General features: G+C 38.9%; 1 protein-coding gene across 12 annotated transcripts in view; it reads left to right on the top strand.

Moving 5' to 3' along the window:
* CCDC62 (coiled-coil domain containing 62) overlaps positions 1-26,695 on the top strand; it is a 38,777-nt gene that overhangs the window by 5,484 nt on the left and 6,598 nt on the right. Inside the window, exons 3-11 of one of the 12 annotated variants that reach the window (XM_058531316.1) lie at positions 20-186; positions 2,835-2,936; positions 4,936-5,107; positions 8,314-8,415; positions 12,963-13,048; positions 13,403-13,518; positions 15,372-16,100; positions 18,787-18,943; positions 22,467-22,592. In XM_058531316.1, coding sequence (XP_058387299.1) covers positions 20-186; positions 2,835-2,936; positions 4,936-5,107; positions 8,314-8,415; positions 12,963-13,048; positions 13,403-13,518; positions 15,372-16,100; positions 18,787-18,943; positions 22,467-22,592 — 1,757 coding nt within the window. Of the gene's footprint in view, positions 1-19; positions 187-2,834; positions 2,937-4,935; positions 5,108-8,313; positions 8,416-12,959; positions 13,049-13,402; positions 13,519-15,371; positions 16,101-18,786; positions 18,944-22,466; positions 22,593-26,695 lie in introns of those variants that run through there. The other 11 variants (XM_058531315.1, XM_058531317.1, XM_058531318.1 and 8 more) reach the window with 11 other exon arrangements.

Genomic DNA, 26,695 nt, shown 5'->3' with positions numbered 1-26,695 from the left:
TTGATGAAATTTCCCTCAGGTGAACTACATAAAAGAACTGAAATAATCAGGTCACTCACGAAGAAGGTAAAAACCCTTGAATCTAATCAAATTGAATGCCAAACGGCTCTTCAGAAGACTCAGCTACAGCTTCAGGAAATGGTTCAAAAGGCAACCCATTCCTCTCTCCTCTCTGAAGACCTTGAGGTTGGTTTTATTTCGTGCTAAGCTTTACTAGCCCAAATTCTGTCTGTGTTTCGGTTATTGAAAAATTAGCTTTAAATGTTTCCATTAAAAATGCATGTGTGCGTGTATGAATTAATATGCATCCGTTTATCATCATAGTTTTGTATTCATCGTACCATTTTGGTTAGCTGCCTAGTGCTGGAGATGAAGCTTCATTACAACCCTTTTGTAACTTTTAGCCATTTGGTTTAGAAGCATCTATCATTTTATCAATAGTGGGTTATTTTAGAAAGCCTTTTTCAAAGTCTGAGATCAGTATCATCAAGTTTTGGTAGCTTCAAATCATGCTTTCTAAATAATTGTGTCTTATCTGATATGGGATATCAGTTACCCCATGTTATCTACACCATGTTAGTGGCATATTGGGAATAAAATCTGTAAGACGGAGTTTTCAGTTTTCAGTTCTAACTGGTCAGTCATCAGATATTTTTTGAGCTCTTGCTATGTGAGAGGCACAGAAAGAAAGCCATTATTTTTTTTTGTTATGTCTTTTATATTCTTCTTGTTTCGTAGTGACATTCAGTATAGATATTGGTAATGAGTCTTAATAATTCATAATAATAGTATATATTTTATTTTATGCCTTTTTAATTTTTTCAGATTACTATTCTAGACAGTTTCTAGCTGTAAAATAAGTAAAAGCTATTCTGGAATCTACTGATACATTGAATTAAAAAACGGAAGTGTATTAGTCAGCTTGGGCTGCCATAACAAAATACCATAGAGTGGGGGGCTTAAACAACAGAAATTTCTTTCCTCACAGTTCTGGAGGCTGGCAGTGCAAGATCAGGGTGCCATCATGGTCGGTTTCTGGTGAGGGCTCTTTTCCTGGCTTGTAGACAGCCCCCTTCCTGCTGTGACCTCAGGTATTGGGGAGAGAGAGAGTGAGCAAGTTCATCTAAACCTGCTTATCTCTCAAAGGCCCCACCTCCAAATACCACCACATTGGAGGTTAGGGCTTCAACATATGCATTTTGGGGGGATGCAATTCGGTGCATAGCAGGAAGATTTTTTGTTTCTTTTTAGTTAATAAACTTTATTTTTTAGAACGGTATTAGGTTCACAGCAAAGTCAAGTGAAACCATAAAGAGATTTCTCGTATACCCCCTGCCCGCCCACACACACAGCCTCCCCTACTCTGGACATTCTGCACATAGTAGTACATTTGTTACAATCAATGAATCTACCTTGACACATCATTATCACCCAAAGTCCATAGTTTACATTTAAAGATTCACTCTTGGTGTTGTACATTCTGTGGGTTTTGACAAATATATAGTGTCATGTATCCACCATTGTAGTATCATACAGGATAGTTTCACTGCCCTAAAAATCCTCTGTGCTCCATCCCTCCCTCTCACAACCCCTGCAACCACTGGTCTTTTTACTGTCTCCATAGTTTTGCCTTTTCCAGAATGTCATATATAGTCATGAGTCACTTAACGACAGAGATATGTTCTGAGAAATGTGTCATTATGTGATTTCATCATTGTGTGAACATCATAGAGTGTTCTTATACTAACCTAGATGGTGTAGCCTACTACAGACCTAGGCTATATGGTACTAATCTTATGGGATCACTGTCATTGACCAAAATGTTGTTATGTGGTACATGACTGTAGTTGGAATCATATAGTATGTAACCTTTTCAGATTGGCTTCTTTCCCTTAGTAATATACATTTAAGTTATCTTTTAATTTTTATTTATTTATCTTTTTCCCCCAAAGCCCCAGTAGATAGTTGTATGTCATAGTTGCACAGCCTTCTAGTTGCTGTATGTGGGACGCGGCCTCAGCATGGCCAGAGAAGCGGTGCATCGGTGTGCGCCCGGGATCTGAACCCGGGCCGCCAGCAGCAGAGCGCGCGCACTTAACTGCTAAGCCACAGGGCCGGCCCTAAGTTATCTTTTAAAAAGCCTGATTATTGGGTCAGCCCCGATGGTCTAGTGAAAGTTCAGCGTACTCTGCTTCAGTAGCCTGGGTTTGGTTCCCAGGCTCGGGACCACACCACTCGTCTGTCAGTAGCCATGCTGTGTGGCGGCTCACATAGAAGAACTAGAGGGACCTACAACTAGAAGATACAACTGTGTACTGGGGCTTTGGGGAGGCAAAAAAAAAGCCTGATTATTTTTTCCAACCAATAAATACATCCTGTACACAATAATTATATCAGATATAGTTCTGTGGTTTAAAAAAAACCCTGATAAGTGGGAATACCCCAATATGAAGTTCTTTCAACATAAAGTAAAAAAAAAATGCACAGAAGTTCACTAATGCTACTTTATGCTACCAAAGGAAGTTTCTTACTAATCCAATTTTCATTCTTTCATTTATTTTCTTCTTTCTTGCCAAGCTAGAATTATGCCTTGTTTATAAACATAACCAATATAACTCAGTAGGCCAAACACAATTATTGAGAGGATGTTAGAGGTAATGGAGAAATAGACATTTGTATTTCTTTTTGATGACTACTTACTTAGCCCACTTTGTTACTAAAAAAAGTTAAACAAAGAAAAAAAAAAAAGAAGAATGAGCACAGATTGTAGCTAGTGATAGTAATGAAAGCTTTTAAATGACTCAATTAGTATTTTATATGTTGTTGCCTTGTAGGCTAGAAACGAAAACCTCAGCAACACATTAGTGGAACTTTCTGCTCAGGTAGGACAATTACAAGCTCGGGAGCAGGCTCTCACTACCATGATAAAGCTAAAGGTAATTCAAAATAATACCTCCATTGCCAGGGCGCTTTGTAGTTTATAAAGTATGGTCACATACATTATCTTACGTAAGTCGCATAGCAACTCAGATAGGTAGAGCTACCAATGTTGGTCTCTTTTTTAAATTCTGGTTTTGGAAATGAGGGAAATAAGTTTAAAATGATGTCCTCAAGGCACTGAGAGATGGTGGGACTCCACTTTTGGTCTCTGTCTCCAAGGCCCATTCCATGGTATAGCATGCCTAGATTAATGTGTTTTCTTCTGAGGTGTCCATTATTAAGTCTCATGAAGTCATTGACAGTCAGATTGCTTGTTAACGTTTTTTTAAAATGGAGAGAAAAACTGTTAGCAATCAGGCAGTGATATGGTCACTAATATGCCATAAACAGTGATTGATAAAGAGTCTCTTCTACCATGACACACGTGTTTGACACCTGGTGAGTAGGGGAATGATGTTGGTAGAATGGGACAACTCATACTAATTCATATGTGACTTTTCCCGGCACATTAACGTTTTGAAGTGATCAGGGGCAAGCTTTCTTAAAATTAAAGAGAAAATATTAAAATCTACAGAATTGTCTTTAGTCAAGTAGTGACCAGTTTAGCGACTTCAACAACCACTACGGTTTCCATCATAGCAAACTCCCTGGCAAAACTGTGAGCACTAACGGAGAGGCTATAGAGGCAGTTCCCCTGCTTGAAAAAAGTGGGCTCATGAAGAAGGCTGTACTTCCAGAATGAGAGTTTTTATTTTAATGAAAATGGTCTCCATTAGAAGCAAACATCCTCCAGGACACTGACAAAAGAGGAAGAAGGGGTCCCAGGTTTAAGCCTGAAAAGGATTGACTGATGTATCTACACTGGCATTTGCTAAACTGTTCATATTTATAAACTGTGTTCATTAGGACTGTTGTTTTTTGCTGCTGGTCTGATCACAAAGTTGCATCGGTTTTTGAATGGTCTACCTCAACCCCGTTTTTCCTGTAAGTCCTCCTAGTGTGAGGGTATAGACCGTGAGGTTTTTCAGGAAGGCATATTTGATGCTGTAGCAGAAACGCTTGTTTCTGCTATAGCATCTGCTTAAGCAAGGGTAAAACCTGATAATTTAAATAGTTATTTCAGGGGCCGGCCCAGTGGTGTAGTGTTTAAGTTCATGCGTTCCGATTTGGTGGCCCAGGGTTTGCCAGTTCGGATCCTGGGCGCCAACCTACTCGCTGCTCATCAAGCCATGCTGAGGCAGCGTCCCGTATAGACGAGCTACAACTCTACAACTATGATACACAACTATGTACTGGGGCTTCAGGGAGAAAAGAAAAAGAAGAGAAGGATTGGCAACAGATGTTAGCATAGGGCCAATCTTCCTCAAAAAAAAGGTTATTTCAGGTGAGTAGGGAAGGGAGAGAACTTTTACTTATTATTTTTATACTTTCAGCTATTGCTTGAATTGCTTTTCAGTAAGCAGATAGCTTTTTTGTAATTAAAACAACCACCTCAACAATAAGAGTTTCTGATTTTGGTGGGTTTGGGATGAGGTCTTGGAGTCTGTCATTTTAACAAGCTGAAAAGAAGGGGAGGGAGAGTGGGGCCCATGGGATTTATCTGTAATCCAGAGAGTAAGCCCCCTTCAAGGGCCGGCACTCCAATTGCTATTACAGTTTCTTAGGTAATTGAATTGTCTGGTTCTAAACTTTCTGAGATAGACAGTTATGATGGTTTGTGCATGGTTTCTGGAACCAGCAGACCAGGTTAAAATTGGGGCTCCATCACTAACTAGTTGTGTTACCGTGGGCAGTTTACTGTTGACTTGTCTGTCCCGTGGGGATAACAGTAGTACCTACCTCCGAGAGTTACTGTGAGGATTAATTGAGTTAACACATGAGAAGTGCTTAGAACGAAGCCTGGCACACAGTGAGATCTTAATGAGGGTAATATTTTTGTATTGATTTGTTAGAATTTAAAAATATTATATAACAGTTTTCAAATTTGGTTTTTAGGACAAAGATATTATTGAGGCAGTCAGTCACATTTCAGACTGTTCAGGAAAATTTAAATTGTTAGAGCATGCCTTACGAGATGCTAAGATGGTGGAGACTTGTATCGTGAAAGAAAAGCAAGATTATAAGCAGAAATTGAAGGCACTTAAGATCGAAATCAATAAACTAAAAGGTAAGGAAGAGACATAAATTTAAGCATTTTATCTTGGGAATATATTTCTTCATTTGGGTTCACTCAATCTTATGATTGAGAGTAGGTCTGTTGCTGGCTTTAGGTCCTACCATGAAATATTCATTTCATTTGTATAGAATTATGGTGCAATTTTTGTGTTACAAGATAAATAACAGAGTTGGGGGAAACTGCATAATACATTATATTTTAAAAGTAATCCTGGGCTGGCTCCGTGGCTTAGTGGTTAAGTGCGTGCGCTCCGCTGCTGGCGGCCCGGGTTCGGATCCCAGGTGCGCACCGACACACCGCTTCTCCGGCCATGCTGAGGCCGCGTCCCACATACAGCAACTAGAAGGCTGTGCAACTATGACATACAACTATCTACTGGGGCTTTGGGGGGAAAAATAAATAAAGTTTAAAAAAAAAAAAAGTAATCCTGCCTTTGCTGTACCAGCTAGCGATTGCTAGTATATGCTTTGTAACAAACAATGACAACATCTCAGTGGCATGCAATCATAAGCATTTCTTACACTCATGTATCTGGAGGCCAAATGGGAATTGGCTGATCTCTGTTGGGCCCAGGTGAGCTGCTCATCTGGGGGCAGCTCCGCTTTGTGTGTCTTATCTTCTCACCGGTAGGCTAGCCTGGGCATTTCTTCCATGGTGAAGGCAGAAGCTTAAAAGAAGAAGCAGAAACACATGAGGACCTGACACACCATCACTTCCCCCTCATTCTGTTGGCCAAAGCAAGTGACATGGCTGAGCCCAAAGTCAAGCAGGGGGAAAATATCCTCTGCCCCTTTGTGGGAAGAATTGCAGAAAATCGTGGGAGGAGTGCAGGGAGGGATGAGGAATTGCCACTAACAACAGTCTACCAGAGGGGCTTTTTGCTTCTTGTTTTATTTTTGAAAATTCCTTTTGGATTCTCCTTTGCTTTTTTTTTTTTTTTTTTTTTTTGAGGAAGAGCAGCCCTGAGCTAACATCCATGCTAATCCTCCTCTCTTTGCTGCAGAAGACTGGCCATGAGCTAACATCTGTTGCCAATCTTCCTCCGTTGTTTTTTCCCTTTTTCTCCCCAAAGCCCCAGTAGATAGTTGTATGTCATAGTTGCACATCCTTCTAGTTGCTCTATGTGGGACGCAGCCTCAGTATGGCCGGACAAGTGGTGTGCCGGTGCGTGCCCGGGATCCGAACCCGGGCACCAGTAGCAGAGCGCGCGCACTTAACCGCTAAGCCACGGGGCCGGCCCCCTGGATTCTCCTTTTCTGTTTTCATTCTCACAGTAGCTCCATGATTCATTTCTTTCTGAGTAATATTACTTGAAGTATAATAATGAAATGAAGGCTAGGCATACCAGATAGGTTAGTGCTATGCACTTGAATATGGATATAGGTGATGGAGTAAAAATTTAAATTTGTGTACAAAGGGTATGGAGGTACAGAGGCCCACTTTTCTCTGGCCTTTCCCCCTGTGGGACAGAGTAAACTGTTGGACTGAGAAATTATCATTTTAGTTTTAAATCTGCACATTTTATAAATGGTGATCACGTTAGACACAAAGGCGGAGTGCCACTGTGGAACAGGCAACCTTAGAATGACAAAGCCATGGTACGTTGTGGACTTTACTCTTACCTCTGTCTAGTGGGGTGCCTTGTGAGGCAGTGATTACTCTTACCTCTGTCTAGTGGGGTGCCTTGTGAGGCAGTGAGTTGCTGTTGAAATTGTGATAGTTTATCATCACTGCTGATTTAATTTAAAAGACTCAGCCTTCTAAAATCTTGTTTTTGTGATGCCCTGACTTGTGGTAAATCGTAGGTTTTGTCTCCATGTGTAGCTTCAGCTAAAACCATAATCATAGTGTAAGTCCCTTGACAGCAGGAACACACTCTGTCTTCTCTTTTTTTTTTGGGTCTGTAGTTAATACACAGCCCCCAGGGCACATTGTAGACGTTCAGTAAATATTTATTGAATGCTCTGCATACCTAGGTAAGATATTCAAGTAAACAGAAGTCTGTTTTATCGATATTTATGCCTTATTTTATAAATTCGACATTTATTAAAAACATTTTTTTTAAAAGAAAAACAAGGTACTGGATAGTGGACTAGAGAGTGAGGGAAATAGACTCATTTCATTTGGGTGGACTGGGAAGACATCTTTGAAGAGAACATTTCAGCTGAAACTGGGGTGAGGGGAAGAACCAGCCGTGTGAAGATCTGGGCCAGGAACCTTCTAGGCAGAAGGAACAGCAAATGCAAAAGCCCTATGGCAGGTTTTGAGGTTGGGACATGCTCAAGGAACAGAACGAAAGAAGAGGGAGAGTTAACAGGCAGGGCCAGGCCACGCAGGGCTTAAGATAATGAGTTCGAATTTCATCCTAAGTATAGTAGGAGGGCTTTTAACAGAGAGGTGACTTGGGCAGATTTTTATTTTTTAAAGATTGCCCTGGGCCGGCCCCGTGGCTTAGCGGTTAAGTGTGCGCGCTCCGCTGCTGGCGGCCCGGGTTCAGATCCCGGGCGTGCACTGACGCACTGCTTCTCTGGCCATGCTGAGGCCGCGTCCCACATACAGCAACTAGAAGGATGTGCAGCTATGACATACAACTATCTGCTGGGGCTTTGGGGAAAATAAATAAAAATAAATAAATAAATAAATAAATAAACAAACAAACAAATAAATAAATAAAAAGATTGCCCTGATTGCTCTGTGGACAATAGGCTGTAAGAGGAGAGACAAGGTTTGAGTGGGGAGACCAGTCAGGCAAGAGATAGGGAAGGCTTGGCCAGGGTCATTGCCAGGGATGTGGTGAGATGTGGGATATAGAACATATTTGGGCTGTAGATTCAACAGGACTTCATATTAATTGGAGGGGTGGTGGCTGGCCTGGTGGCCTAGGGGTCAAGTTCGCGCACTCCACTTTCACGGCCTGAGGCTCACAGGTTCAGATCCAGGGTGCAGACCTACACGCTGCTCATCAAGCCATGCTGTGGCGGCATCCCACATACAACATAGAGGAAGATTGGCACAGACGTTAGCTCAGGGCCAATCTTCCTCACCAAAAAAAAAAATAAATAAATAAATAAAATCAAAAGAAAAACACTTCAAAAAAAAATTGGAAGGGGGTGCAGAGGACATGAGAGGTATTGATAGTGTATTTTCTCCTGGAAATTAGTATTTATTTGAGGACTTTTTTTCTTCTATTTGTGAAGAGGATCTAAACGAAAAGACAACAGAAAATAACGAACAACGAGAAGAGATCATTCGCCTCAAGCAAGAGAAAAGTTGCCTGCATGATGAATTGATTTTTACTGGTAAAAATAGATAATTAGTTTAAGTGATTGAATAGTTATATATTTGTAACCTAAACTTTCTATGATACTGCTATGACTGGCTGAAGAATTATAAACCTCTTTCAAAATAGTTTTTGTTTTTAACACCCTTTAAGTAATGGGGAGGGACCAGGCAGGGAATTTTAAAGCTGTTAATATGCCTCCCAGTTAACTGTTTCCTCTTCTGCAAAATGAGGAGCTACCCTCCCTTCCAGCTTGAGTGTGTGACTATACTTCTCACTAAAAACGTAATACTTGTGCTTAAAAATCCATTAAAAAAGAATCTTATGAACTGAGAAGGAAGGATGTTTGTGCTTTTGCAAATACTAGATAAAATTTAGGAATTCAACGTTTTTCCAGTTTTGCAAATAGATGACCTGTAATTATTACAGTTGGAAAAATACTCATGTGTTTTGTTATATCATTATGACCCTAAAATAATAATGTTAGGGGTGAATTTTTCATGATTTAAAAGGAAATTTATCAGTAAAGTTTAACATAGGTCCCCTTCTGGTAAACATGAAAATTGCATTCATCCCCCAGGCCATATTCCCCCATCTGTGTCCCTACCCACCCAGTATCTCAGAGTTTCCACTAGTGAGAACCTCTCCTTTTCGCCACTCCCAACTGAGAATCACTGATACATAGATCTTATCTCTGTCCCTGCCAACCAAGCAGATTTTATTAAGCTTTCATTTTGGTAGTTTGTATTACAAAAATCATAGATTTGGAGGTAAAGTTCCAAACAGAAATTAAATTAACATTTTTCGAGTCTTTTCATACCTAACCTCAATGCCCTTCCTTCTAGGAAGACAATACATTTCTATACGTTAAAGGGCAAAATGCAGTATTATATTAAAATTTTTTCAAATAAAATGGAATTCTTCATTTTAATCTCATGTGATTAAAGATGGGGGAAATGTGGTTTTTCTACCACCAGAGGTCACTATTCCATTATTTCTAGGATTGCTGTGTCTCAATAATATCTCTTATATTGCTAAGGATATATACATATATCTAGAAAAATATATATGTACATATATAGAGATATACATACGTATCTTTATGGATATATATTTATAGATATATATATGCATATATTTGTAGTTTTACAGTTTAATTCAAACAATCTTTGGATCAGCATTTGTGTGCCAGGCACTCTGCTAGTTGCTAAGAAGCTCAGAGGCCCACAGAGAATTTAGTACTACATATACAAATGCTATGAATAAAATGCTGTTGGGAGGTCAGAGGAAGGAAAAAAATTTACGGGATATTTTAACAGTCTCCTTTCTTTTTGGTTCATCACTTTTTACTTATACATCATATTATGTGTTACTAGGTAAAGTATGTGGAATTTGTTAGATAACACTGTAATCCATTTTGTGAAATAATTTTTATTTATTTATTTATTTATTTATTTTTGTGAGGAAGATCAGCTCTGAGCTAACATCCATGCCAATCCTCCTCTTTTTGCTGAGGAAGACTGGCCCTGGGCTAACATCTGTGCCCATCTTCCTCCACTTTGTATGGGATGCCACCACAGCATGGCCTGACAAGCAGTGCGTAGGTGCGCGCCCGGGATCCGAAACCGGGCTGCCAGCAGCAGAGTGGACGCACTTAACCGCTATGCCATGGGGCTGGCCCCTGAAATAATTTTTAAATTTTATTTATTTTATTTTTTTCCCCCAAAGCCCCAGTAGATAGTTGTGTGTCATAGCTGCACATCCTTCTAGTTGCTGTATGTGGGATGCGGCCTCAGCATGGCCGGAGAAGCGGTGCGTCGGTGCGAGCCCGGGATCCGAACCCGGGCTGCCAGCATCGGAGCGCACGCACTTAACCGCTAAGCCACGGGGCCGGCCCCCTGAAATAATTTTTAAAAATCATTTCCTAAGCTGATTTTATAAACATCTTTTCTACTCACACCACTGTCTCAAAATAATTTTTGTATTTTTGAATTATAAAAGTGAATTAAGCCTGAAAATAATTTTAAAAGGCTTAACATGATATGCTGTCAGGTGCTATGGCTAAAAATTAACACGTTTTATTTGAAGTTGGAAGATGTCTTAAAAGTGTACTTTTTTTTTTAAGTTGAAATCTTTTTTCCCCTTGTTGAAGATGAAGTTCTTCACATAGGCTTAGAGACATGTTTCATTTGTTCGTACGTATTGCTTGTAAGAAGTTTGAAGGTAAAACAATGACACTAAAATCAAGAGAGAAAACAAACAAACAAAAGATGATACTGGTTTACATTTCTGTGGTCCTGACAGTCCTGTGAGATTGAATGACTGGCCTGAGGTCTCCCAGTCAATGAAAGGCGGAGCCTTGACCCAAATTGAGCCAAGTCCAGACTTCCAGTGCCCCTTGCCTTGTGCTGCTTCTTAGCAGAGATCCATCCCTCTTTGTTCTCTGTAACCAGCTTGTGAAAAGAGGCAGACCTACTCCACTTTGATCTCTCAGCCAAACCCAGCTGTGTAGAAAACTGTCTGATCTAGGGAAACATTTATATTTACGGTAGAGTTGCCTCTCATGCAACAGTCGATTATTCTAAAGTCAGAAATTAAGGCAACACTCAAATATATTTAAAAGATCCTTGAGCACCAGATATAGTAGTTGGCTTTTGTTTAGGGGTCATGCTATATCCAAAACAAGTATCTAAACACTAGGACTATACCCAGCATGTCACAGTGCTGTTAATATGAGAGGCGTATTGAATTGAGGCCAGCTGCGAGTCACAGATGCACCCTGGGCATCACTTGCACTGTTAAAGTAGCTGCGTTTCCTTTTTTATTTTTTTCTTCATGCATATAGTTGAATTCTGATAAACTAAATGCAACTCCACATAAATAATGCAAGTCCACTACATTTATATGATTTTGTTGTGGTGTTGACTGTGGTCTAATTGGCGTCACTGGTGTTGACTATGGATAATGCAAAGAAATAAATTGAGAATTGAATAGAAAGTCGGAGTAGTTTAAACCCGGAGCCCGGCTTTCACTGTGCTTTTCTTCATGTTCTCACTTTTGAGCACGAGGATTACCTTTAAAAGTAAGACGATACTGCAGACCCACATTGGAAGGTCTGAGCGTTAAGGGTGCTTCTGGGGGCGGGGTGGCTGTGCACAGATCCCTCTCACTCTACCTGATCGCCTGCGACACCAGCAGACACTGCAGAATAGCTGTCTAGGTGGAGTTGCAGTCTACAGCAAAGCACACACCTTTGTCTTTAAATGGTTTTTGTGACGTTCCAAATGTAAAGTGATGATAAATATTTTTATTCTTTTTCATCCACGAGAACAATGACCTGTGGAAAAGGTGTTTTATGAAAGAACCAAAGATATAAATTGTAAATTTTGATTAAGATTGCATCCGATTCACTTAAAACCGATTCATATAGTGAAGGGTCGTTTTATATGTTTAGTTTGAACTTCTTATAAAGATATTGATTTTTATTAAGTGAGGCATTTGTTGTTGATTCTCACTTTTATGTGAATCAAATTATTTCTCCTTAAGCTTAATATTATTATGTTTTCTGGTATAAGTCCTTGTATAGGTCTTTAGATTCTTTCCTTTCTGTGGGTTCTCATTTACCACGTTCTGAACCTGTTTTGAAAATATTGATTTCTCATACCGCAACTCCGGTAATACTGAAATGTCCATGTTTCAGCAAAATGTTTATAGTCTTTGTAAAAGATTTAAAAAAATACCTCTCTATTCCATCTTTTTGCACTAAGAAATTGAATGTATCACTATGTATGTTAAAGAGAATTCTGAATCTTAATTACCTATCAGGTAAAAAGAGTTTTCAAGAAATAGAAAGTCTTTAAAGGAGTGCTGGGCTTTTATTAAGGTGGAAATACAGTTTGTCTACCTATGGGGGCGCCTCCTAGGTACAGACATCTTTGGTCTTTGGTCAGTGAGCATACAGTGGAAGGGCCTGTGAGATTACTGTATCAGATTGACTTGCATACTGTTAAAAATAGTGATTTTTCACCCGTTGTAATGTTAATTTTTTTCCTGTTGATAAAGGTAATATGTTGTCTGGATTTTTGCAATGAAAATGCATTCATAAGTTACATGTGTAGTGTGATAAAAATTAAAGTCCTACATATTAATTTTAGAGATTTAGAAACCAATACCCCCCCCAAGACAAAAAGAAGAGAGGAGAATAATGATCATTAATCCTCCTGTCCAAAAATAACTTCTTTTAATACTTTAGTATACGTGCTATCAGATTTTTCTGTGCGTATGTACATACAAACACACACATGTAATTTGATCCTAGAGTTGATACAATTTTGAGTCTTTCTTTTTTTTGACTTAGCATTAATTATATTGTGAACGTTTTCCCATTTGATGTAGGATCTAGTCAGAATCACAGATTAAGGCTCTTCCCAGCATCCGTTTTGTATTTTTTAAATTCAGGAATGAGGGAAAATATGTTAGCTGAGCATTAAATTATTGGAAATGAAGAGGTTTGTGTTGATATGGCTGATGAGAAATATTTTAATAATATTTGTTCTTAAATAGCAGAGAGAGAAAAAAGGAAAGATGAGTTACTTGATATTGCAAAGTCAAAACAAGAGCGAACAAACGCAGAACTGCATAACCTGAGACAGGTATGTGGCCAGTTAGGCTTCTCTAACTATTAGGTGGAAACGTTTATAAACAAACATCCAATTAGGAAAAGAGAATGACTGTTGATTTTGTTTAGGGTGCTTTTGGAATCCTGACTGCTTAAAGGTATATCATATTTAGCACAGCAGATGGGGTCTTGCTTATGGTAATTAAAGGTTAGGAGACTAGTTATATTAACAAATCTCAGTGCTAACATAGGAAAAATAAAAGCAAAAATATTTAGCATATTTCTCTAGTCACTATCGGGTCTGTTTTAGCATTTGAAAGTACCCAATTACTGGCTCAATTTAGTATTGTTGTTACATTTCATATTGATTTATCAATATCTATGGCAGATTTATGTAAAACAACAGAGTGATCTGCAGTTTCTTAATGTCAATGTGGAAAATTCTCAGGAATTAATACAGATATATGACTTAAAGATGGAGGAATCAAAGGCCCTAGAATCCAGGTAATCTTAGTAAGATGCTATTAATATGGTCTTGTATTGTACTTCATCATTCAGTCAATATTTATAAGTACTTACTATGGGCCAGTACCTAGTACTGTTTCCTATATAGTAGGGACTAAATATATGTGAGCTAATAATTATCATTATAATCCTGGGTTGTAATGAGATCTAGTCTTAGAATTCGAAGCATGATCCTAATTTAGCCACTTACTAAAAGAAATTCATTAAACATTATTTGTGTGTCTGTTGTGTAGAAGGCTTTGAGCTAAAGTAGAAACTTCAGAGATGAATCATTTATTCATTCATTTAGCATTCACTGTGTTTTAGGCACTGGGCTAGGAATAGGGAAAATAAAGATATATAGGATATGGTACTTGCCTAAAAGAAATGATGCCAAAGAATGATATAAATAACTGCAGTAGGAGTTCAGCTAGCTGAGGGTGATCTCTGCTCTTAGCTTGATTTTCCTGTTTTCCTTGTTAATAGAAGGAGACGTCTTCTCTTACCTATAACAGGCAGTGTGAATTAAATTGGTTTCTTTAAAATTAAAAATATAAATAAATGAGGTGTGGTTTAATTTAACAGGCATGTAACTGTCCCACAGTTAAATTTAGTCTACTTTTCCAAGCAGAAACCTTACAAGGAGTCATGGAAAGGAATGGGAATTAGGGAAGTTCCCCACAACTCCATGTAACCTCAGAGCCTGCACTGGGTTGACGGCAGCCCTTGAGCCTGGTAGTTAGTAGGCGCAGGAGTGGGATGTAAGCACCTATTGCTACAGACCTCATGACTTGGATTCAACTGTACTTTGCATGCTGGCTCTGCTTGTCTTTTGAGGCCCTCTGCTGGGGTTGTTACACTATTGCTCTGTATCCCAGCTGCTGCTGCTAATAAACACCAGAAAACCCAGGGTTCTCTTGCAGGCAAAAGCCCCTGACATATTGGCTCTCTTTCCTTTTGTACTTCATTGCCCCTGGGAGATACCTGGGCTACATGAGTGAGGTTATTCTTTAAGAGCATAAAATGGCTTATACTATTCTAGAAGGAGGGGTTGAGTTTTCTGAGGGATTGAACTATACAGATCGGAATACCTGAACGCGTATGACATGAAAAACTTTAAAAGATGATTTATTAAAAGGTTTATCACATATATGTAGTATTCTTAATTTTTATTTTATGCACGTGTCATTTTTACTTTAGACTAGCTTTCAATGTATAGCTACATAAGTATCCAGCAGATGAATGACATGGTCACAACTGCAGTATGGAAAACACATTGGGCACTTTCCACTTTATTTTTGTACCTTGAATCTCCATCACCTTTCAATCCTGGCTTTAACTCTGTTTACTGTGAAACCAATAGAATTAGGAAGGGAAATAACAGATCAATCAACAAGTATTTACAGAACACTTAATGTATGGTAAAGGCTTTCCTAGATGCCAGGAGGATTAAAAATGCCTCTACGTATTAAAAAACTTAAGAATCTATTGAGAAGATAGGATATATGTATGAAACAGTGAACAATATAGCTATAATGGGAAATTTTTTGTGTGATTAATTAGGTAATATATACAGTAAGATAATAACTTGTGATATAGACAGTAAGTACAGAGGGAGTTAAGGATGGGAAGGGGAAGGTAAATGTGTGGGCTTGGTGATCAGAAAGACTTCCTGGAGGAGGTCGGGCTGAAATTGGGCTCTGAAGAAAGAATAAATATATTACCTTATATTTTCATTTCAGACAAATGGGTCTTATTAGGATTTAGCTCAGCTAATGAGGTTTGGGTGAAATATTTAGAATGACAATGTCAAGTGTATCTTATAACTTTCATTTTTTGTAATGCCACCATAGCAGAGACATGTGTTTATCAGATCTTGAAAATAACCACCCGAAAGTCGATATTAAGAGGGAGAAAAATCAGAAGTCACTGGTTAAGGACCACAAATTTGAGACCATGTTGGTTCAGCAAAACAAGTCAGACAAGAACTCTTGTGATGTATGCAAAGAGAAGAAACTACAGGTTAATACTTCATTTGGGGAAAAAAGTGTATTTGCTATCTCATCTCTGTTTACAAAAGACTTAGTGGAGAAACAAAAGTCTTGGGCTCTGGGAGGAAAAATCCAGAATGAACCCGAAAACAAAAGTACATTGTGCAAGATCCACGCAAAATCACCAAAAAGTGATGGAAATGGCATTCAGAATGAAGAGAAACAACTCTCAGAATCATTAACATCCTTATCTGATGAAAAGCAGTGGCATGATGTCAGTGTTTACTTGGGCCTGGCCAACTGTTCTGGTTCAAAGCAACCAGAAAAGCTGGATGTTGAATGTCAAGATCACATAGAAATGTCTGGAATCTCATGTTGCCATAAAAATGAAGCCTGTCTGGGTGAAAGTGACTTGTGTGAATCCAAGTGCTGCCACCCGAGTAATTTCATAATTGAAGCCCCAGGCCACATGTCTGACACAGAGTGGATGAGTATTTTCAAGCCTTCTAAAATGCAAAGAATCGTTCACCACAAATCTGTGTGCACTTGTTCAGAAAGTGCCAGTGGAACAAAATATAACTCCCCGACAAGGTTAGTAATGTTTCACGTTTGTAAACACCCAGGGAGTCCACATATGTGTTTAGAAATATAAAGGGCTGCAGTAGCCACTTCATGTGACTGTTTAACAGAAAGCAATGTTTGCAAACGGAAATCATGTTTTAAGACAAACCGTTTACTCCTTTCATCACAGCATAGGCTGTTGATTTTTTGATTGTGCGAAGAGAATGTATTAGATTCCAGTGGAAAGTTTGTACCTAGGACAGCTTCTGAGGAAAAGGTTTTGCTTAAAAACAAAGCCAGTTGTCATGAGTTGGGCAACTAAGTTTTATTTAAAACAAACATCCAGGGCCGGCCCTGTGGCTTATCGGTTAAGTGAGCGCACTCCGCTGCTGGCGGCCCAGGTTCGGATCCCGGGCGCGCACCGATGCACCACTTCTCCGGCCATGCTGACGCCGCGTCCCACGTACAGCAACTAGAAGAATGTGTAGCTATAACAGACAACTATCTACTGGGGCTTTGGGGGAAAAATAAATAAATAAAATCTTTAAAAAAAATAAAACAAACATCCGGGTCACTTTACAGAATAGAATGCTGCTCTGGGGCATTCCTCACCCTAGGATTCTTTTTGAATTGATAAGCTGTCTCTTTTGTGTCCAGATTGCATTCCCTAGACCCCAGATAACAATTTCTCTTTTTCCTCGCATTAGCATATTTACATATCCAGTTGCTTCTGCTGTTGTGTTCACTTTACATTTCCCAAACTTGCTTACTTTTTAAAAGCATGTAAGAGAAAGAATATTTGTATTTAACAAGCTGGTAAATGTTATCGGTTTTTTAAGAGAAGAAAATAGATTAGTTATTAGCATATGCTGCATTATTCAGGCTCATCTTATTGTTACAACTGCTGAACCTTGTGGTTGAAGGGTGCTATAGTAATGTCTGCTATTTTTAAATAAAACCTAGCTCTTCAATATTATATTACAGAAAGAACAAGGTTTCTATATTGAGAGCCTTATTTCAATTATCAGATTGACTTTCATAGGACGTTATGATTAAAACTTCTTTTGGTATTTTCATTATTTGGATTATTCTTTGGCCCTTTTAAAAACCTGAGTCATTTAAAAATCATATGGATGTTATTGCCAGTTGTAAAATTTAAGAAAAATTGGTGCCACACTAAATGTCATCTATTCATATTTGGTTTTGAAAGATCTTTAAATATTTGCAAGTATCAGTAGGGCACAACTGCATGTTTTTCACTACTGAACAAGAATACACATATATTTAAGGGAAAAGCTCGTGTTAGATAGTTTTAAGAGCATAGTGGACATATATTAAATTTAATGTATGAAAGACATTGAAATTTAATTTTGGAGTTTTCTTTCAAGGCTCTTTTGACCTCCCTGGCTTGAAATAATTGAAGTGACTTCTTGTTCCGCCAGCAGAGGCACATGCCAAGGCATCGCATGACAAATATGTGATTAAGTAGAAAAGATAATTATGTTTTCCTATTTTTCCTTATATTATTAGAACTTGTGTACCTACTTTATTATCTGACTAAAATGTTCACATTTGTACCACCGTTCCGTTTGACAAATAGAGGTTTACCTGTGGAGGGAGATGCCATGGGCAGGCTGCTCTTGCTTAGTTATAGGATCCGTGTGAGGAAGAGGTTCCAGTGCCTCTGGTCTGTTCCAGGACAGCTTTTGCCGTTAACTCTGCTTTGAGCCCAAACTTTAATAATGTACCCAGAAGCTTAGCTACATGTGTTTGTTCTCTACACTGAGAACCTAGAGAAGAATTAATGAGCCACAACAATGCTATTCTACTTTCACAAAAGGACTTTTAAAAACCGTTAACAAAAATCAATTGCACAAACCAAAAACCTAAAATTTTCACTAGTTTAACCTCACATTGTGTTAATTTTTGTCCTCCCTTTTGGATGATCCTGTCCCTTGAATCTTCTTTTCTTTGTTTTTTTTGGGGGGAGGAGGGAAATTCTCTATTCTATAGTTACCCTTGAGCTAAGAATTTTGTTTTAATTCTTACTACAAAGGGTATGCATTAATTTATAATGTTCTATTCAAATATTCTTTTTATAATTTTATTTATTTACTTATTTTTTCCCCCAAAGCCCCAGTAGATAGTTGTATGTCATAGCTGCACATCCTTCTAGTTGCTGTATGTGGGACGTGGCCTCAGCATGGCCGGAGAAGCAGTGCGTCAGTGTGTGCCTGGGATCCGAACCTGGGCCGCCAGCAGCGGAGCGCAGGCACTTAACTGCTAAGCCACGGGGCCGGCCCTATTCAAATATTCTATTCAAATCAATAATGTTCTACTCAAACTTGAGCTTCTTCATTAAAAAAGAAAAACAACTTTTTTGGGGCTGGCCCTGTGGCGTAGTGGTTAAGTGCGCATGCTCCGCTGCTGGCGGCCTGGGTTCGGATCCCATGTGCGCACCAGTGCACCACTTGTCAGGCCATGCTGTGGTGGCATCACACATAAAATGGAGGAAGATCGGCCCGGATGTTAGCTCAGGGCCAGTCTTCCTCAGCAAAAAGAGAAAGATTGGCATGGATGTTAGCTCAGGGCTGATCTTCCTCACCAAAAAAAAAAAAAACAACAACTTTTTTTGGTCCTGTTGAGATAGTTTTAAGTATGAGTTAGTGATATATGCTTGATATTGTCTAGTTTTGTCTGGTTTTGTTATTCACAGTGAGATAATTGCCGTCCAACATTCCCACTGCTGGGGTTCTTCAAAATCTGCCTTGAGAGAAGATGAGAAGTTGATAGAGACAGAATCCTCTTCTGATAAAAAAGACTCATCTAAGGTTTTGTTAATCAACAAAGATGCAGCATTGCCCAGTGAAAAGGTTTGTATTTCACTAAGTAACACCCAGCTTATTCAAACAAGACTTCTCCCCAACATACTTTTAATTCTTCTGTAGCACTATTGTTAGTATGCTTAATTTTGGCCATTCTTCAGTTTTTTTAAAATTATGGGACTTTAATTATATTATTTAACTGAAGTCAAAATTACTCACCTTCTGTTTTCTTTAAATGTCCTGTAGATTAGCTTTAGGCAAGATGTCCCTCAGGCCCTCTCGGTGATCGATGTATCTATTATTCATTAATAAATATTTTAAGCATACAAAAAATGAAGACTATAACAAGCAATTGTACACTGGAATTCCAATTTAACGTGTTTACATTTTGCCATATTTGCTTTATTTTTCTTGCTAAAGAAATAAAATGTTGGGCCGGCCCCGTGGCTTAGCGGGTTAAGTGTGTGCTCTCTGCTGCTGGTGGCCCGGGTTCGGATCCCGGGCGCGCACCAACACACCGCTTCTCCGACCATGCTGAGGTCGCGTCCCACGTACAGCAACTCGAAGGATGTGCAACTATGACATACAAATATCTACTGGGGCTTTGGGGAAAAAAAGGAGGAGGATTGGCAATAGATGTTAGCTCAGAGCCGGTCTTCCTCAGCAAAAAGAGGATGGTTAGCACGGATGTTAGCTCAGGGCTGATCTTCCTCACACACACACAAAAAAGAAAGAAAATGTTTACATAAAGTATAAGTCCCACGGCCATTCTCCCCATGCCCACTCCCCCCACCCCTTAACCACTGTCCTGAGTTGCTTCCATGCTTGTTTTTATACTTTTAGTACATAAAAGTATATACTGAAACATTGCGTAATGTTTTTTTTTTGTTTGTTTGATCCGACCCCGGTCCGCCAGTAGCGGAGCGCGCGCACTTAACTGCTAAGCCACAGGGCCGGCCCCCTAATGTTTTGTGTGTGTTTAAAATGTACATAAATGGTAAAATACTGTCTATATCCTTTTGCATTGATTTTTCCAACTTTGTCAATGTTTTGTGACATTTATCCATGCTGACACTTGTGATCTAGTCTCTTCATTTTGATTGTTGGTTGATTTGTGATCCCTTGATTGAATAAACCAGTTTGTTTGTCCATACCCCTACTGACAGTCACTGAGGTTATATCTATTTTGTCACTATTTTGGATGAGCCAGTGTCGTCGTCATAAACAAGGTCTTCATCACAGCTGTCTCACAAAGAAAATAAGCTCAAGTAAACTTAATTTATTTTTGGTGTCATTTTGGGAAGATATCGGGCTTTGAAATCAAACTGACCTGGGTTCAAATCCCTGTTTTACTTTGTCTTAGCTCAATGACCTTAGTAAAGTTATTTAATTTCTTAGGTTTCTTCATCTACAGATACGCAATAATAACATCACAGTTGCTTTGTCTAGATGAGATGTTGTGGGACCTGGCCCCTAGTGGGTATTTGATGAGTGTTAGTTCTCCCCATTAAAAATTGACCATACAAGTGTTGACTAGAATCCTGGGCAACTGGGACTTTCATTCACTGATGGTGGGAATGTAAACGGGACAGCCACTTTGGAAAACACATTGGTAGTTTCTTAAAAAGTTAAATATACACCTACCATATGACCCAGCTATTCCACTCCCAGATAAATGGAAACATATGTCCACACAAAGACTTATACATGAATGTTCAAGCAGTTTTATTTGTACTAGCTAAAAACTGGAAACAACCCAAATATATATCAATAGGTAAATAGATAAACTGTGGTATATCCATACAATAGAGTACTTCTCAGCAATAAAAAGACATGTGCACATGTCAAAACTATTTGTACACACACAACATGGGCGAATCTCAAGATAATTATGCTGAATGAAAGAAACTAGACAGACAAAAGGGTGAATGCGTTTATATAAAATTCTAGCAAATGCAAACTAATCTCTGGTGACAGGAAGCAGATCAGTAGTTGTCTGGGAATAGAGGGAGGGACTCACAGAGGCAGGAATTCCGAAGGGGCATAGGTGTAAAGAATATGATCCCTGTTCATTGTGGGGATGGTTTCATGGGTGTGTGCACATGTCAAAACTCTTCAGATTATACACTTTAATTGTACAGTTAATTGTGTGTCAATTATACCTCAAAGCTGTTAACTTTTTTAAAGTTATAAATATGAGAGGAAATATTAGTTATTACCTCTTTTAGCTCTTGGGAGACCCTTTTTCAACGTTTGCACCTATTTTTCTGAGGCAGTATATAACATTGCATTCCTATGTTGTCCATGCATGTATATGTATATATTTGTGTGTGTGTCTATATATATATGTTGTCTATATACATACATAGATACATTCACATAGCAGATATTTTATTAAACATTTCTAGATCCAGGTCAGTAGTGATCATTGTTCATGGAAAATTAGAAATGACCTTTTCTTTCTTTCTTTTTTTTTTTTTGTGAGGAAGATCAGCCCTGAGCTAACATCCATTGCCAATCCTCCTCTTTTTGCTGAGGAAGACCGGCTCTGAGCTAACACCTATTGCCAATCCTCCTCCTTTTTTTTTACCCCCAAAGCCCCAGTAGATAGTTGTATGTCATAGTTGTACATCCTTCTAGTTGTTGTATGTGGGACGCCACCTCAGCATGGCCAGAGAAGCGGTGCGTCAGTGCGCACCCGGGATCCGAACCCGGGCCGCCAGCAGCGGAGCGTGTGCACTTAACTGCCACGCCATGGAGTCGGCCCCTAGAAATGACCTTTTCTTAACGAAAAAATTAGTCTAGATGTTTTTGAGAGCAGTTGGCATGCTAAAAATTCGGATCCCAAAGTTGAAAATTAAACAAGAACAAACTAAGGCACATTTCCACATATTTTTAAAAGCTTTACAAGCCTTTAGTGTTAAAGTTGCATTTTGCAGGTATTTTGACGTGCTAATTATGGCCTGGGAAAGATGATTTAGGAGAGCTAAACAATGCCTAGGATTCTTTTATCACACAGATGTTAGTTAATTGGTTGTAGTAAATTCTGTTTAAGACAAATTATTTAGCCCAGTAGTTTCTAAGAAATAAATGGAATTTGGTTGTTCTAGTATTTTTTTTTTTTGTGAGGAAGATCAGCCCTGAGCTAACATCCCTGCTAATCCTCCTCTTTTTTTGCTGAGGAAGACCGGCTCTGAGCTAACATCTATTGCCAATCCTCCTCCTTTCCCCCCCCCCAAAGCCCCAGTAGATAGTTGTATGTCATAGTTGCACATCCTTCTAGTTGCTGTATGTGGGATGCGGCCTCAGCATGGCTGGAGAAGCCGTGCGTCGTGCGCGCCCGGGATCCAAACCCGGGCCGCCAGTAGCGGAGCACGTGCACTTAACCGCTAAGCCACCGGGCCGGCCCAAGTATTTAATGTCCTGCTTTTGCTTTATAAGACCTGAAGTCGAAGAAATATTAACGAGTAGTTAACATTTGTTTGTAATATTGTAATATTGTATTTGTGAACGTAAACATTTAAAAATGCTTCTTAATTTCATGAATGCTTAAATTATGTTGTCTTCCCAGGGTGATTTTTCTCCCACCAGTAAGCTTCAGCGTTTGCTGGCAGAATCTCGTCAGATGGTTACGGATCTGGAGCTGAGTACTCTGCTCCCCATCAGCTCTGAGAGTCTCAACAGCAGTGCTCAAAATGTATGTGGTTACTTTTCTTTTGACCCCGTCTGTCGTATCTGAACACTCCACTGAGTGCTTGTGTGCAAATATCGCTGGTAGGGCAGCCCTTTCTGTTAGAAGGAAAGTTTCTTTATGTCTCAGAGAGGGAGGTAGCACCCTGGTCTTGAGGAGGAGGAAAAAGTTGTACTCAAGTGTCACTGCACCCAAACTTCCTCTTTCTAATTACCTGGACATATGAATATAAATTCTTGGGGATTTTTAAAAAATCCCCAAGAATTTTTTATTATAGAAAATTTCAAATACACACAGAAGTAGAAAGAATAATATAATCACAGACCTTCAACAACCATCAACTTTCTGCCATTTTTGTTTTATCTTCCCCCATCCATACACGTTTTCTTCTGAAGCATTTTAAAGCAAATCGTAGACATCATGTCATTCCACTTGTAAATACTTTATGTATCGCTAACAGATAAGGACTTTCAAAAAATAACTATAATGTTATCACACCCAACCAAATTAACAATAATTCTTTAATATCATCTAATGACTAGATCATGTTGTTTTTCCCGTTAATCTCAAAAATGTCTTTTTACTCTTTGTTCAAATCAATATCCAACCAAGGTCCATACTTTGCATTTGGATATGTCCCATAAAGTCCCACTTAATCACTAACAGTTCCTTCTCCCTCCATCTCTCTGTCCTGCTTCCTTCCTTCCACTTCCTTCTTTTTTCTTCCTCCTCCTTCCTCTCCTTCTTCTTTTGTTTTTTAATGCCATTTATTTGTGGAAAAAACATTTGGTCATTTGTCCTGTAGAATTTCCCACATTCTGGAACTTGCCGACTCTACCCTCACTGTTTTAGTACATCCCTCTATCCCCCATAATTCCTATAAACTGGTGTTTAGATCTAGTGACTTGATTAGACTTGGGATCAATTTGGGTTTTTTGTTGGTGTTGGCACAACTGCTTCACTGGTGATGCTGTCTGCTTCCTATTTCATCGTATCATCGTCTCCTGATATCTGGTTGTTCCACTTGCAGATGTTAAGCTTGATGGGGAGGTCAGGAGTTTCCCCGAAAGGTCACTTAATGATTTTAGCATTCTTTGATTATTATTGTTTAGATCTATTATTTCATTAGGAATTGCAAAATAGTAATTTTCTAAATCTATCATTCCTTCAGGGAGTGTTTCACATGTTAATTTTAACTGCTTTTTCTGAGCATAGTGACATTTCAGTAGCAATGATATAAGTTGCTTGGTAGATTTTATAGCCTTAACATAAATAGTAAAAAGAACATTGAACTAGAAATCAGGGTACTTGGGTTTCAGTTTCCTAATCTGTAAAATAAGAGATGGAACTGATGCTTTAAGTTTAAGCTTCCAGGTACATTAGTTGTGTGTGCTATATGCATAGTTAAAGATATTTGAAAGCCATTGAGTTAAACTTTTTTGTATCCTTGACCAAAAAACTAAAATAAAAAAAGGTCTACAAGAATACTGAAATGCTTTTCTTTTAAAATCAACTTTATTGGGGTATAATATATATACAATAAAATAGATACATTTTGTTGAGAATGTATTTAATGCCTATATACTTGTTCTTTCATGAAGAATTGGTACAGATCACTAGTTCAGCGAATTTAGATAAATGTGTAGGTACCCATGTAACCAGCATCCCTATCAAGATACAGAACATTTCCATCACCCCAGAAAGTTCCCTCATGCTCTTTGGAGTGAATCCCTCCTTACCCTCACTCTAGGCAGCTACTGATTTGATTTCTATCCCCAGAGAATAGTTTTGCCTGTTCTGTAAATTCATATAAATGCAGTCATATAGTATGTATTCTTTATCTAGCCTCTAAATAGAGTTATTTTGAGATTCATCCATGTTGTTATGTGTATCAGTACTTCACTCCTTTTTATTGCTGATTGGTATTCCATTGTATGAATTTGTTTATTCACCTGTTGATGAGACATTTGGGTTGTTTCCAGTTTGGGGCTATTATGCATAAAGCTGCTATCAAGATTTTTATACAAGCCATTTTTTTTATGGACATGTGTTTTCACTTCTCTAAGGTAAATATCCAGAAGTAGAATTCCTGGGGCCAACCTGGTGGCGTAGTGGTTAAGTTCGTGCACTCCGCTTTGATGGCCTGGGGTTTGCAGGCCCGAGTCTCGGGTGTGGACTGACACACCGCTCGTCAAGCCACGCTATAGTGGCATCCCACATACAAAATAGAGGAAGATGGGCACAGATGTTAGCTCAGGGCTAATCTTCTTCACCAAAAAAAAAAAAGAATTCCTAGTAATAGGATAGGTGTATGTTTAACTTTTTTATAAACTGCCAAGTTGTTTTTCAAGGTGGTCGTACCATTTTACATTCCCACCAGCAGTGTGTAAAACTTCTAGGTACTCCACGTCCTCACCAACACTTGGTTTTGTTAGTCAATTTAATTTTAGCCATTCTAGTAAATGTGAAGTGGCATCTCATTGCCATTTAATTTGCATTTTCCTGATGACCTAATGATGTGCATCCCTTCTTGTGCTTATTGGCTTTTCATATATCTTTTTGAAGTGTCTGTTCAAGTCTTTTGCCCATTTTAAATTTGAGTTGTTTCCTTTGTTATTAATTGAGTTGTAAGAGTTCTTCATGTAGTCTGGACACAAGTCCTTTGTCTTTTGCCAGATGTATTGTGAATATTTTCTTCCAGTTTGTGATTTGCCTTTTCATTTTTGTAAGTGTCTTTTGAAGGGCAGAAATTTAAAATTTTGATGAAGTCCAATGTATCTTTTTTTGTTTGTTTTTTTGGTGAGGAAGATTGGCCCTGAGCTAACACCTGTTGCCAATCGTCCTCTTTTTGCTTGAGGAAGAGTGGCCTGGGGCTAACATCTGTGCCCATCTTCCTCTATTTATTTTTTTATTTTTTTGTGAGGAAGATCAGCCCTGAGCTAACATCTACGCCAATCCTCCTCTTTTTGCTGAGGAGTACTGGCCCTGGGCTAACATCTGTGCCAATCTTCCTCCACTTTATGTGGGACGTCGCCACAGCATGGCCTGACAAGCGGTGCTCCGGTGCATGCCCGGGATCTGAACCCGGGCCACCAGCAGCGGAGTGTGCACACTTAACTGCTACGCCACGGGGCCGGCCCCATCTTCTTCCTCTATTTTGTATGTGGGACGCTGCCACAGCATGGCTTGAGGAGTGTAGGTCCACGCCCAGGATCTGAACCTGCGAACCCTGGACCACTGAAGAAGAGCACGCCGAACTTAACCACTATGCCACCGGGCCAGCCCTGTATCAATTTTTTTTAAACTGTGCCTGTTGTGTCTTAAGAAATCTACCCCAAGGTTGTGAATATTTTTTCCTCCTAGAAGCTTCATAGTTCTGGTTAGGTCTATAGTTCATCTTGATTTAATTTTTGTTGATGGGTGAAGTAAGGATCAATGTTCATTTTTCTCATGCAGATATCAGTCCCAGCACCATTTGTTGAAAAGACTGTCATTTCTCTATTTTGGCACAGCTTCTTGAAAATCGGTTGACTGTGTATGCAAGGGTCTATTTCTGGACTCTGATCAGTTCCATTGATCTGGTTGTCCACCTTACATTAAAACCACACTGTATTGATTACATAACTCTATGGAAAGTCTTGAAATCAGGTAGTATACGTCCTCTACTTTGTTCTTTTTTTGCAAGATTATTTTCCCATTCTAGGTCCTTTGCAAGTCCGTAGCAATTTTAGAATCAGCTTGTCAATTTTTACGAAAATGCACTCTGATTCTGTGATTTCATTGAATCTATGGATCATTTTGGGAAGAATTGATGTCTGTGGATAGAGTATTTCTCCATTTATTTAGGGCATCCTTCATTTCTCTTAACCACATTTTATAGTTTTCATTGTAGGGGTCTTGCACATCTTTTGTTAAATTTATTCCTAATATTTTGTTTATTGATGCCATTATACATGGTATTTTATTTTATTTTATTTATTTATTTTTTTTTGTGAGGAAGATCAGCCCTGAGCTAACATCCGTGCTAATCCTCCTCTTTTTGCTGAGGAAGACTGGCTCTGAGCTAACATCTATTGCCAATCTTCCTCCTCTTTTTTTTTCCCTTTTTC

This window comes from Diceros bicornis, chromosome 35 (assembly GCF_020826845.1).
Source record: "Diceros bicornis minor isolate mBicDic1 chromosome 35, mDicBic1.mat.cur, whole genome shotgun sequence".
In the NCBI taxonomy this organism is placed as follows: domain Eukaryota; kingdom Metazoa; phylum Chordata; class Mammalia; order Perissodactyla; family Rhinocerotidae; genus Diceros; species Diceros bicornis.
This window is presented reverse-complemented; position numbering and strand designations above follow the sequence as displayed.